The sequence below is a fragment of the Pipra filicauda genome, unplaced genomic scaffold (assembly GCF_003945595.2).
Source record: "Pipra filicauda isolate LSUMZ 115617 unplaced genomic scaffold, ASM394559v2 scaffold71_size5581439_pilon, whole genome shotgun sequence".
Lineage (NCBI taxonomy): Eukaryota > Metazoa > Chordata > Aves > Passeriformes > Pipridae > Pipra > Pipra filicauda.
Window position 1 is genome coordinate 1,562,715 of NW_024104887.1, and position 13,251 is coordinate 1,575,965.

The window sequence follows — 13,251 nt, forward strand, 5'->3', positions numbered from 1 at the left end:
CTAAGCACTGCACAAGACAACTGCTAAGGGGATAAAATGTTTACTTCTTCCTGGGTAATTTCTTGGAGAGCATCAGTATCAACTCCAAAACAGCTTTACAGTATGTGAATTCTTTCCAGTTGTATTAGACAGGAAGGCAAAAATCCCAGGAAAGTGGGTACATTTATACACTACTCCCTGGATGGGTGGCAGAGTTCTCCTAGACCTGCAGAGTGTGACACGACAGCGCCTTGGCTACCACCTTCCAGGCAGAGTTTGGCTCTTTGGGATCACCCGTGAGGATGTGACAGCCTTTAACCTGCCAAACCCAGCCCAACCCCTCCCTGTGCTGGCACCACGCACAAATATTAACTACAGACAGGTAGCAGGGCTTTAATCCGGGGTGGAAACAACACCCCTTCCCAAAGCCACACACTGAGGGCTGAGGGGAAGCTTTGGCTGGAACAGCCTGGGCTGGCTGAGCTCCCTGAGCCCAGCACCTCTCCCCAGCTGGCAGCAGTTTCCCAAACCAAAGGCACACTGCAGCAGTCCCACGTGCCCACAGCAGAGCTGACCTGGGTATTTGGGAGGCAGCAAATGCTCAGCACCAGCTGCACAGGTGACAGGATTGTTCACGTGCAAAGCACTGTCCTGACACCTCAGGTGTCTCACAGCAGATCCCACTGAGCTCCTGCAAGGACAAGTCTATCTCTGGCTGCCCAGAGAAACCCCTGTCCCCACACCCACACGATTAGCAGGGCTCACTCCTGGGCAGACACCAGAAGCCCGAGGCTTTGCCAGGATGCAAAGGGCTCTACACAGCAGGGTTTCTCTTAAAAGGTTTTCCCGGGATTTGGCAGTCAAAGGAAGCCACATAAAGCTACAAAGGAAAAACAGACCCGAATAAACACCTGAGCTCTGCTGACCAGCTTATCCCCCTCCTGCTGTGCCAGACCCTTCCAGAACACATGCCCACGGGGCAGACGTCTCTCCTCATGCTCTGCACCCCAATCTCCATTTTTTGTGCAGCCCAACCTAAATCCCAACAAAACAAAGCCATAGGAACTTTCAATGCCTTTCAAATACCTCGCTGGTAGTTGAGCAGTACAAGAACCTGCTGATCAACAGCTTTCCAAGGTGGAAAAAGTCCAGGAGAACGTATTCTGCCAGGTCTTGGCATAAATGACACCAGATGAAGACTCAGGTACCTCCTGGCACACCCTCAGCAGGCCCTTCCCATCCTCCAGAGCCATTCCTCCTCTGCACTATCTAGGATAAACAGAAGTGACCAAAAAAAACCCTCCAAGTCTTCCTTAGGCAACATCTCCCTCCAACTTACTGGCTCATTTGCAATTTTCTGTTCCACTTTTGGCCTAGCATACATTATCCACAGTCAACAAGACAAGACAGAAACCCAACATTGCTTGGTTTCTCTTTTTAGCTTCATGACGTCTGCCTGCCAAGATGAACTTTCTAGAACGTGCTAGGCTGCCTCCCACAGCATCCCATGAAGTACTTTCTCCAGGAGAAGAGCATCTCTCCAGAACCTCAGTGCTTGCATTGGTTTCTTCTTTCCCTCTGATCCCACAGCTAACACCCTCCCCTCTCAGCATAAGAAACCATCCCTTTTTTCCTTAATTTTAATACCACCCAAGTGTCTGCAGAAACATGTCCTCCACCTACTCACGGATCCACAAGAGCCACCCAACAGACTGGTGTTCTCAGAAGGTGCCCCACAACTCCCCTGTGCTGTTCCTACAAGGCAGACAAAGCTTAAAGCCACATACATCTTCTTTTGCAGAAGAAGTAATTAGGCTTAAACTCTTGCCTTTTTGATCACTTATCACTCCTCGAAAGGCAGGAGAAGGAACTGCCTGGTCAGGTGGATGACTGAGCTACTTTCAGTTTGCACACACACCACGAGCAGGTTGGTGTCACACACTGAACGCTTTAATCTGAAACACAGTTGAAAAGCAAGTCCCCAACGCTCCACCCAACCTCGTTTTATTGGGCTGAACGCACTAGCAATGCCTATCTGCACTCAGGGATGCATTTTCCTCCTCAAAAGCCATCTAATCCTTCCTAGGGGCTCTCTCTGGCTGTTCTACTCACCGCAGAAAGAAGACACTCTCCAGCACAGGGGCTGTGGAAGTTCTGGAGCCCCTTCACTTCCCGCACTGCCAAGACCTCCAAACTATGTTCCTATATTCATGCAATCCCTCTCACTTCAGTCATGAATTCCTCAGATCTTGATCTTCGTAACACCAACACCAGCCCAGCCTCCTGGAGCACTGCCTGCAGGTCACAGCGCCGAGCTCCTGCCCCTGCAGCCCTGCTGGGACCCGGACAGGGCGCTGTGACAGTCACCTGCCTGGCCCGCGGCCACTTCCTGCGCTCAAGGGCTGCCACACGCAGGGAAAAAAATAATAAATACGCGTTTTTCAAGCAAAAACAACCCAGGAGGGGATAACCGCGCTGAGAACGAAAGCCTGGGCTGGGCACAGAGAGAGCTCCCGCCGCTGTTTGATTCTATAAACTAAAGTCCGTGGAAGGCTCCGGTGCAAGTGCTCCCCCGCGCCCGCGGGCCCCCAATGCCCGCACCCCGTCCAAGAGTGCGGTATCTGCACTCACGGCCCGCTCAGAGGGCCCCGGGCCCCGTTAGTCCCGCTCCTCCCGCCCGCCGGGAACCGGCCCCGGGACTGCCCAGGGAACAACGGCCCCGCCGCGCTCCCCTCACGGCCCCGCTCCCGCCCGGCCCCGCCGCCGCTTTGTTCGGCCCCGCCGCCCCGGAACCCGCGCCGGCCCCCCCCTCCCTTCCCCGGCGCCCCCGGTGCGTGCGGATACTCGCGGGTGCGGAAGGCCTCCTGCGTGTGGGGGATGACGAACCGCTCGCCGGGCTCCCCCGGCGGCAGCGGCTTGGCCAGCGGGAAGGGCTTGCGGCCGAGCAGCGGCGCCATGGCGGGGGCCCGGCCGGGTGGGGGGGTGTGTGGGGAGGGGGGGGGGGGTGCCCGGGCGGGATGGTTGAAAAATGGCGGGAGATTCCGCTCCCCCTCACGGCGGGCGGCGGGACCGGCCCCGCGCGCGCGCCCCGCGCCCTGCCGCCCCGCCCCGCGCGCGCCCGCCCCCCGCGTCGCGGCCGCGCCCGCCCATTGGCCGCCCCGCCGCGCCGCCGGACGCCGATTGGCAGCGTCGCCCGTCCGTCGCGCCGCCCGGCCCCGCCCCGCCCCGCGCGCCGGGGTGAGAGGTCGCGTTATGTAAGCGGCGGCGCCTCCATTTTGTGGGAGCCCACCCCTCCACCCCCCGTTATCAGCCCGCCTCCTCCGCGGCGCGACGGCCAATCGGAGCGCGCCCTGGCCCCCGCCCGCGCCGGAGTGGCCAATCAGAGCGCGCCCCGGCCACCTCCCCCCCCGCAGCCTCGCGCCCATCCGGGTACCGCGGCGGGGCCGCGCGCCGGGCTTTGTCCTCCGCGGGCGGCGCGGGGCATTGTGGGACTGTGGGGGTTTGTGAGGCGGCCGCCGCCGCCGCCCCCTCAGGGAGCCCCAGGCTCGGAGTGGCCCCTCTGTGTCCCCTCCATGTCCCCGCCGGGTCCCGCCGCTGCACGGGACAGGGGAGCGGCGGCTCTGGCAGGCCGGGCCCCGGGGCGGGGAAGGAGGAGGAGGAGGGAGCCGCGGCCTCGGGGCTCTGTGGGCAGCGGGGCGGGAGGCCCGGGCACCCCGCGGGTGCCGCTCCTGGGAAAGGAGGGAAGACACAAATTCGAGATTAGTGGGGGGGTTTGTGCTTTTTGGGTTGTGCCTGTGGAGTTTTTGTGGCATGAGCGTTCCCCAGGGATCGGAGGGGCAGCAGCCGCAGCGGGAGCTGTGACCCCAAACGCCTTTCCCAGGGGAGGGAAAGCAGGTTTGTGTTGAGTGCACAAGTACATTTCAGCGATCCTGGGTCTGTGCTGTTGGTGGCACTGAGGACCAGGTCTGCCTTGTACAGCCCTGCTGTGGCTGCTGCAGGATGAGAAGCAGCAGCCCTGGCAAACGTTAGAATCATAAAATCCCAGCATGCTTTCTATTGGAAAGGACCTTAAAGCCCATTCAGTTCCACCTCCTGGAAGGGACACCTTCCAGTATCCCAGGTTGCTCCAAGCCCCGTCCAACCTGGCCTTGGACACTTCCAGGGCTGGGGCAGCCACAGCTTCTCTGGGCCACCTGTGCCAGGGCCTCACCACCCTCACAGGGAAGGATTCCTTCCCAATATCCCATCTAACCCTGCTCCCTGGCAGCCACAGGGACACTCATGTTAACCCCTTGCACCAGGGGCTGTTTGCCCCGGGGGGGTTTGGCAGGAGGGGATGTACAAACTGGGACCAGTTCTGCTCTGGAGCGACAGAACTAACGGTGTCATTCCTTTCCTTAGCAGACAGGAGAGTAACTGGATCCCATACAATATTCTCCAGATTGTAAATGTAATTGCCAGATTTTTATCATGTAATTACCAGATGATTATCATGTGTTTACCAGGTTGCTTTACCAGAAGGAGGATCCCATTATTTCTGCTGGTGGAGTAATAAAAGCACTTAACTTCCCCGGGCACACACACTGGTTTGAGGTGTTGTGTAATCTTGGGAAGAGATTTGTGCTGTGAGTATCCCTGGAACACACCAGTTACATAACAGAGCACTGAGCAGTGTTTGCGGGTAACAGAAATCCACTGCATTTTCCACAGCACTGGGAAGGGTTTAACAGGCAGGAATGGTGACATTGTAACATAAGCATTCACTTGTGTTGTCTTATTGCCATTCTGCAATGGAACAGGTTGCCCAGAGGAGCTGTGGCTGCCCCATTCCTGGAAATATCCAAGGCCAGGTTGGAGCAACCTGGGATAGGGGAAGATGTCCCTGCCCATGGTGGGGGGTGGAGCCAGATGAGCTTTGAGGTCCCTTTCACCTCAAACAATTCTGGGATTCTATGATTCTCTTTACTGCCAGAACAGATATTTAATGCCATAAATCCATTGGTGAGTGTAAGAATGGCTTATTCCTGTTCCATTTACTGGATTTCCATTGCTCCTATAGGGTGCTGTAGGAGGTGTTTTAAAGCACAGGCCAGTGAAACAGGTTCTCATGGTGCTTTCCCTAGAGCTTGGCCTCATTCTATGTCATTTTGTCAAAACTTGGAGTGCCTGAGATGAAATTCCCTGTGGCATATTCCTACCTCTCTGGGCTGCAGGGCAGGGTGGGGAGGAGAGGGAAAAGTGGAGTGTAATGAGGAGGGATTTGGGGGGCAGGTACAGACCTGGGGAGCAGTATAATTTGGGGAGGAGACTTGGCTGAAAGGCAGCGTTGAGTGAACGCGGCCCGTCTGTGGGCTCAGACACTGTGGAGACACGGGAGGGGGAGTGGCAGCATGAGGGGAAAGGGGCAGCGAGCACTGGGGTCATCCTTGGGCAGGGAGCAGATCCAGGGGAGCTGGAGGCAGGGCAGGGAGCCGAGGGAGGCGGGACCACAGGGAGGAATGGGAGGGTGAGCTGCCTGTGTCCCCTCCATCCAGTGTGGAGCCACGTGCCTGCTGCTCCGTGGCAAATCATCGGGCTGTGGGGCACAGCAGCCCTCCGGTGTCGGTGCAGGGCTGTGTGCTGAAGGTCTGGTGTCCCTCAGGTGTTTTTTCAGGCTGGGGAATGGGTACAGTTCTGACAGAGGCTGAACACACACCGATCAGAGAGCCGCTCATTGACCCTGCTGCTGAGGGACCCGAGGGCTGGGTTTCTGTTCGGGGGCGGTACCTGCCGTCACAGAGGCTTCTCAGCCTCCGAGTTACTCCGGCATGATTTCCCGAGGCTGTCGCACACCGAGTCTCCCCGTGCCCAGGAGATGGCAGTCCTGCCTTTGGACAGGGAGTGCAGTTCCTCTGAGGGCACCAGAGGTTTCCTGAAGACGAAGTCCTGGGCTGCGTGTTTGGTTCTGCTGGTGAGGGGAAGGCTACCACTGCGGGGACTGGTGGTCTGTGCTGTCATGGGTGATCCCGAAGCAGGGGTGGTGAGCCGTGAGGACAGTCTGTGCTCAGCAGGGAGGTATTCCTGAGTGTGTATTGATGACACGAACCCCAGCTGTGGGTCGGTGTCACTGTCAGGGAGTTATCACCACAGCTCTATGCAGCTTCAGCTCCTCCAGGTGTGAAGGCTTTAATCACAGCCAGGTAAAAGTGTCCTTGTGAGGATGGAGCCCACCATCATGGAGCCTCACCATTGTCTGCCTCTTCCCAGCCATGGCTGGTGCCTTAAGCATTCCAGCAGGGAGTGCACGATGGAAACCATCGTCCCCCTGCTCCCCACTTACAGCCCTCAGCTGTTGTTGTCCTTCCCCTCGGTCCCCATCCTCCCTCGCCTTCACCAGCATTCCCAAGTCACCCCTGTTCTGCCCGGGGCTCTCCAGCCCCTTCCCAGCCTGGCTCAGGGGCTGTGCCCTCTCTCCATCTCCCATCCCACACGCCTTTGGTCTGTGGGAGGTGACATTCTCAGAGGGGCAAGAGGAACAGCAGAGCTGAGCAAGGGGCACAATCCTGGAGGGGTGCTTGGAGCCATCCATGATGCTCAGCCCTTCACAGAGGTCACTGGAGAGAACCAGCAACAATCTGGCATCTAATTCTACATTACTGGAAACTTGGCTCTGCTGTTACAGAGCAGGAGCCACTTGGAGTGACTTTCACTCTTGGGATGATGGCAAAGGATCTGTTTGCTAAGCAAAATGTCCAACCCATTATGGAAATCCATCGTTGAACCCATCCCAGTTCTCTCTTCATGAGGGGTAAGTGACAAACACGTTGGGCAGTGCCACCCCCTTGGGCACAAGCTGATGTGCCTCAGCTTCCAGGTGCCTGTCCTGCAGCTTCAAAATTCTTCTTGCCTTTATTGTTCTCCTTGGAAGTCGGTCATCAGTGCTGGTGTCAGGGATGTGATGCTGCACAGAGCACCCGCAGAGGGGCTTCGGGTCACAGATACACTGCAAACAGAGCTTCCAAATCTGGAGACAGCTGGGCCCAGAGGGAGCCAACCAAAAAGAGCATCTTCTCAAATGTGAATATCCCCGGGGTGAGAAACCAGCTAGGGAAAGGTCTGACCTTCAAAGCAAGAAAGCAAACTTCATGGGATTATTTTTAGAGAAGAAACAGAGCTCTGTAGTGGGAAGTGCTGTCACAATGCTCTGCTCAGCACTCCAAAAATTGGTGGTTGTAGTCATGTTGCAGAGCCATAAACTCCTTTGGGGAATGAAGCCTCTTCATCCCTTTTCTCTTTAAAATCACATAAGCAAGTCTTAAAAATTCCCCTCTTGAAATTCTGTGTCTTAGTAGATGCTTTGTGATCTTTACTCTTTAAACTGTGCAAATGTTTACGGTTGTATAAAGCCGAACTGAAGCTGTCAGTTATTTCTTGGTCACTCTCCTATTAAGGAGGAAACACTTTGTTGTTCTTCAAACGTTTGCAACCCTAAGAGGTTCTTTTCAAATGTTTCTTTGTGAATAAAGATGACCTGTGCCTTTACATCCCAGCTGCCAGATGCCATCTCAGTGTGAACAGGGAGATAAATCCATGTACAAACACACGCACACGAGACCTTCCTCTGGATGCTGAGGGTAGAAAAACCTTTTCAGCATGAAATATTTCCATAAGTTGGGGAATTAATTTGTTATCTCGTGATTCTTTTGCAAACAATGGGCCAGAAGACAGCTGCTCTCCTGGCCAGCCAGTCCTTCCTTTGATGCCTGGCTCTGGCTGAAGGCTGGTTAAGAAGCACTGACACTTAAAAGGGCTGTTTTAAAGTTGAAAGATGTCCAGAGAGGAAACAGAAGCTTTTGGACTCACTTGAAACAACCTTCCACTGCTGTTAAACCCTGGTGGAACTGAGGGGATTTATCTGAGAAAAGGAGTTGAATGCAGGGAGGCGATGAAGCCGCATCCCTGGGGATGTTCTCAGATCTTCCCTCTGCAGAGACAAAAGCAGATTTACAGTGTGTGAGAGCGAGACTGAGGAGCCAGTGACCTGGAGGAGCGGGTGAGTGGTGGGAGAGGTGACACGTGGGGCTGGCCATGGTCTGGCTCATGGCCAGGCAGTGCAGAGATGGGGCTCGTGCCCCAGCTTTCCTGGCCTGAGGACACCTGGGGAGATGCTGCACTGATGATGTTCCCAGCAGCTTCCAAACACACTCAGAGGTGTTTGACCCTCTGGTTTGCAAAGCCCTTCTCCGGGTCATGGACCCCCTGCCACGATGGACCTGTGGTGACACAGGATCCCTGGGCACAGCATCTTGCTGTTCTTGGGATCTGCACTTGAAAACTGTTTCTTCTTGTGTTCCTACACCCAAAGCAATGATGTTCCTCAGCCAGATTCCCCATCCCTCCCCTGCAATCCAGACCTCCAGGTTATCCCATCCTGCTCCTCCAGGCTGGTGGCAACCAGTGATTCAAGGACCAGCAGAAGCCAAGTGCCCCAAGGTCAGTTATGATCCTAAATGTGACTTTGGCCATGTGGGTCATGATGTGCCTCTCCCCTACACCCCAAGTAGCTGCCAGGATCCAAAATCAGGGATTGCCCTCATCCCAGTGCCTGCTGGACCACACAGTTCCAGGCTCAGCATTGGTTCCCTGGGCATCCTGCCGGCAGGAGCCTCCAGAAATAACACAGGACCTGGGAGCAGGACACAGCCCTGGATGGGTGGCCAAGGCTGCCACCCCACTGTCCCCACTGATGCTTTGCACCCACAGGGCTTTGCATTCAGAGCTGCAGGCAACCAATGGCCTCTTGTCTTTCAGATAAAAAGGAGAGAGCTGATTAATCCTGGAGCTGGAAGAGCTGCAGAGAGAGGACTTCAGGGAGGATTTAGTTAGCAGTGGCCCAGATACATCAAACCATCTCCTGCATAAAGCCATATCCCATTACTGCTCCTCTGTGCAGCACAGCTTATGGTACTTATCCTATTAGAAGCCTGACAGTGCTATGATATATTCCAAGGAGTCTGTGATAAACTTCCTGTCGCTGTTTTTCCTGACTGATTCCAGTCAATCACCTCCAGTGGAACATTGTGTCCCTGCCAGGTGGGCAGGATCCTGGTGGGGTGGGCAGAGCAGCACCTGAGGAGTTCACAGGGTTAGGAAAACCACAGGTTTCCAGTGAATGTCCCCAAACATCCCCTGCTTCACTGACCCTCTCCTTTGTAGCTATGTGGGCAAGAAGTAGGGAGCTAAGGGCACCTCTGAGCCTGGAGGTGGCCTTCACATCTGACCAGAACACCTTTCCCTTGGCACCCAAGGGTCCCTTTGGAAAGGGGTCCTCTCCCCTCTCTTTGCTGTCCCCTACGTGGTAAGAAATTGCTCTGGCCTAAAAGCAGCATTTTTTAGAGTCTGGGGAGTGGGCAGGGAAGCTCCTCCATGTGCACTGTGCTTCCATGACTGGGGAATTGAGAGGCCCCTCCAAGGGCCCAGTCACACAGCTTTCCCTGCAGCACTCAGTGTTGGCCAAGGGGGGACAATGTCAAGCTGCTGTTCCATCAGTTTTCCCTTTTTGGGGAAAACTGCTTGGTGACCCCAGCAGAGGGGCATGGTGCCTCCTCCTGGCACAGTGTCCATATCCCTGCTGAGGAATTGCTTCAGGTACCCCAGGAGCCAGAGCCTCTCCCAGGCCACCCATAAGCTCTTGCCACTGCAGGCCACGAGGCTGGACCATCACACTGCTGAATCTCTCCTGAGGCAAAGCCCAGCTTGGAGGGGACCTGCAGGCTCCTGCAGTGGGAAGTGGGACAGGGCAGTAATTGCTGCAGTCAGCCTGGCTGAGCCCTGCCAGGCCTGTAGCTGTAGCCAAATTGTTAGGACAGGGTAGGAAAAGAACAAACCACTTTGCTGCCCAGCACCTGGGAAGGTATTTCATGACAGGAGTAGCTTTGATCTCAAAATATCTCCAAGCTGTGGGCAGAGGGAAGAGGCTGCTGTAGTGCAGTGTTGTAGCTCTGCAAAGAAATGCTGTTCTGCTGAGCTGATGAGTCCTGGCACCTGTGTCACTGTGGGGCTGCACACGCCCTGAGTGCATATGAAAACTCACTGGCTTGAAAGTAAAAGGGTGTTAGAAGTGCCTCTTTGGAGGATGGCCCCAGGATGATGGGAGGACATCTTGCATCATCTTATTTTTGCCATCCAATCCTTTGAAATACAAAGGATTTGTCTGGAGAGCTGGGTTTTATCACTAATGCTGGCGAATTCAAACGTCCTTGTGTTTCATCCCTGTGTCCCTGCAGTGACCTTGTGCTTGCTGTGCCAAGGGGTGACACCACAAACCTGGCCAGGTGCAGGGGGAACATGGTGAAGTGCAGGTGTTGAGGACACCAGGAAGATACAGCTCAGCACAGCTCTTATACATGGATATGAATAAGGGAGAAAAGGGGGTGGAATCAGAGAACTTGGGTAACATTTTTAATTTAACTCCAGTAAAATCCCTCCTGAGCTGCTCTTGTCACACCCAATCTGGTGCTGACATTGCCTTTCTAAAGCTGTGTTCAGACCTGCCTCTGCTCCAGCCTGTCCATGGGGGCTGTGTCTGCACTCTCAGCTCCTCCAGCCCGTGTTCTCCAAGGATTTGCAGTACCTGCAGCACACACAGTGGTGATGTGATCTGTGAGGTGGCTCTTGATGATCCCACCCATTCCCTGGGCTGAATTGTCATGGACACAGAGCCCGTGTGGCAGACCAGGGACTCTGCTTCCCCATCAGGGGAGATCAAGTGTTAAATCATCACAGTGACAGCACAGAGCTACCAAGGTGCTCTTGGCTTTGTAACCAGTGGCAATACAGTCCCAGTTTGGAAGGTGGAAGGCAATGAGCAGCCTGTCTCTCACCCCTGATCCCACTGTCCTCCTCAGAGTGGCTCCCACTCCCAGCTTGCCCACAGCCACGGGCAGCAGCTGCCTCACTGCACAGCACAGCTGCTGCTCCCTGCAGCCAGGAGTCCCTCAAAGGGTTCTGCTCCTTGCTGCACATTTGCTAACCATCACATCCCTCTTTTTGGAGCAATTTCCATCTCAATGGCACGTTTACACACTGGTCCAGTGCTTTTGCATATCTGTGTTCCTTTTCACTGCTGTCCCAGTCAATAGTCACAGGATTTAGGAGGAATTCAGGATATTGCAGGTAGCTGATGTGGTTATATCACACCTGCTGTCCCACAATGTCCTTTGGGCTCACAGGGGAGCATAAAACATGTTCCACAGGGAAGAGAGAACTACTCAGATGCTCCCAGGGAAGTGAGACACCAACCCCAGGGGTCTTCTGGCCACAAACAGCTGTAGGGAAGGGGCTCTGCCTGCTGACAACCCCGAGGTGTTTCTGTCTCAGAGTTCAGAGCAGGAGCACCTTGCACAAGGTCTCTGCCTGCTCCTGTCCCCAGCTGCCACAGGGGCTGCAGACAGCACAGAGGGGAGGCACCATCCTACCTTTGCCTCTTTGAATCTGAAAACAAGATTTCAAAGTGCCATAAAATTCATCTGTGGGAAGAACATCCTGGCTCCTGTGGTCCATCCCTCTGGATGTGACCCCTGCACAGAGGGGCAGCAGGATGAGTCCATTGGTGTCCCAAGGTTCCCCTGGCAGGAGGATGTGATCTGGGAGCCCCCAGGCCAAAGATGAGTAAGGGAAGCACCTGTCCTCAAAAACCTCTGCATGACCCCTCCTTCCTGTGCCTAACAACACCCCCAAAATGCTCCCTGCTCTTTCCAAGAGCTGCAGAACAACAGAGACTGAGGCTTAACATAGTCAGCTTTAGCAAAGAAAGTCTGCAGGCTTAGCACAGGTCATGTGTGCCCTACAGGTCCCAGGAAAGGGGGTATTTGTGAGGTCTTTTATGTCTTTAGGGATTTTAGGACCATGTGTGAGAGGTCTTGTTTGAGAATGAGGGACTCAGGTCTGAACTAGCAGGGAAGAGCAAAGCCAGGGAGCACAGGAAGGGCTCAGGGAGCTCTGGCACAAAGAGTCAGCAGGTGAGGGAACAGAACAGGATTTGCATGAGTTTATGTCAGAGCTCAGCATTACAGCTCAGGTCAGGCAGAAGCCTTCCAGCAGGACCTGCTGGCTCTGCCAGGGTCAAGCCTGGACACAACGGATCCATTGCTTAGGCCACCAACCCTCCTGGAAAGCAGCAATTCCCACAACAATCATGGCTTTACATTTTTCCTGAAAGGATCAAGGGGAGGTTCAGGTTGCATGTTAGGAAAAATTTCTTCACTGAAAGAGTGGTTAAGCACTGGCACAGCTGCCCAGGGCAGTGGTGGAGTCACCATCCCTGGAGGGGTTTAACAGATATGTGAACGTGGCACTTGGGGACATGGGTTAGTGGTGGGAATGGTTGGACCTGATGATCTTAGAGGGCTTTTCCAACCCTAATGATTCTATGATACTTTCTCATCTTTGAGGGCAGAACCCTCCAGCAGATGCCAGCCATTCCAGCTTTCAGCCTCTGTGGCACTGATGTGCTAAAGATGCCTCCAGGGGCATGTGAGTTCTGGACTGCCTTTGGCTCAGGGAGATGAGAGCTGTCTCCTCATCAGTACGGAGACACGAGCTAGCAAATAAAAATCAGCGCAAACAAATCCTTTCTTACCTTGTTGTGCTTGTGGGGGATTTTTTACACCGTGGTTTTACTGGGTTTGCATGTCTGCCTTGCAACGTGGGATTTCTTCCTGCCTCCTACCACCTCCTGCTCAGGCCCCTCTGCAGTGATTCATGAGGTGTGTGACAGGCAGGAGTAGGCAGCTGCCAGCTCGGAATGGAGACCAAACCCAGTGTAGGAAATAATAACCTAAATAAAATGTTCCTCAGCTCTCAAACTTGGCAATTTCTTGTTGCATTTAGGAATCTTTTGGGGTTTTTTTTTGAGGTAACTCTCTTGCCTTGAGATAGATGTGGAGATGTGTGATTAAAGGGACCCCCTCTGCTAATGCCCCCTCATGCCAGGACCAGTGGTTGGGCGCCCCATGCACCCCAGGCAGCAGCACCCACCTGTGCTGGGCTCCTGGCACAACATTTCCCATCCACGGCAGGAAGGATGATTCCATTGGATATTCCATCCTCGTGGCGACTCTCCTTAGTGAGATGCAAAAAAACATTTTTTGTGCAATGTCCCCTTGTTATCTTTAACCAGTGTGACTTTGGTGAAGTGGGGGTGGCTGTCCCCCTCTGCCCTTGTGAGACCTCACCTGCAGAGCTGCCTCCAGCTCTGGGGTCCTCAGTACAGGAAAGATGTGGAGCTGCTGA

The 13,251-nt window shown here is 54.7% G+C and overlaps 1 protein-coding gene and 1 long non-coding RNA gene across 2 annotated transcripts in view; one reads left to right on the plus strand and one right to left on the minus strand.

The window, feature by feature from the left end:
• The window catches only part of BAZ1B (bromodomain adjacent to zinc finger domain 1B), a 42,695-nt gene extending 39,629 nt beyond the window's left edge, over positions 1 to 3,066 (minus strand). Inside the window, exon 1 of the mRNA XM_027727208.2 lies at positions 2,824 to 3,066. Within this exon, the coding sequence (XP_027583009.1) occupies positions 2,824 to 2,936 (113 nt within the window). The 5' untranslated portion in view covers positions 2,937 to 3,066. The remainder of the gene's footprint in view (positions 1 to 2,823) is intronic.
• Positions 3,067 to 4,872: 1,806 nt separating this feature from the next.
• LOC120324837 lies at positions 4,873 to 8,998 on the plus strand. The gene is made up of 2 exons (XR_005566490.1): positions 4,873 to 8,451; positions 8,770 to 8,998. It is a non-coding gene; the product is annotated as an uncharacterized LOC120324837 (long non-coding RNA).
• Positions 8,999 to 13,251: the final 4,253 nt, after the last annotated feature.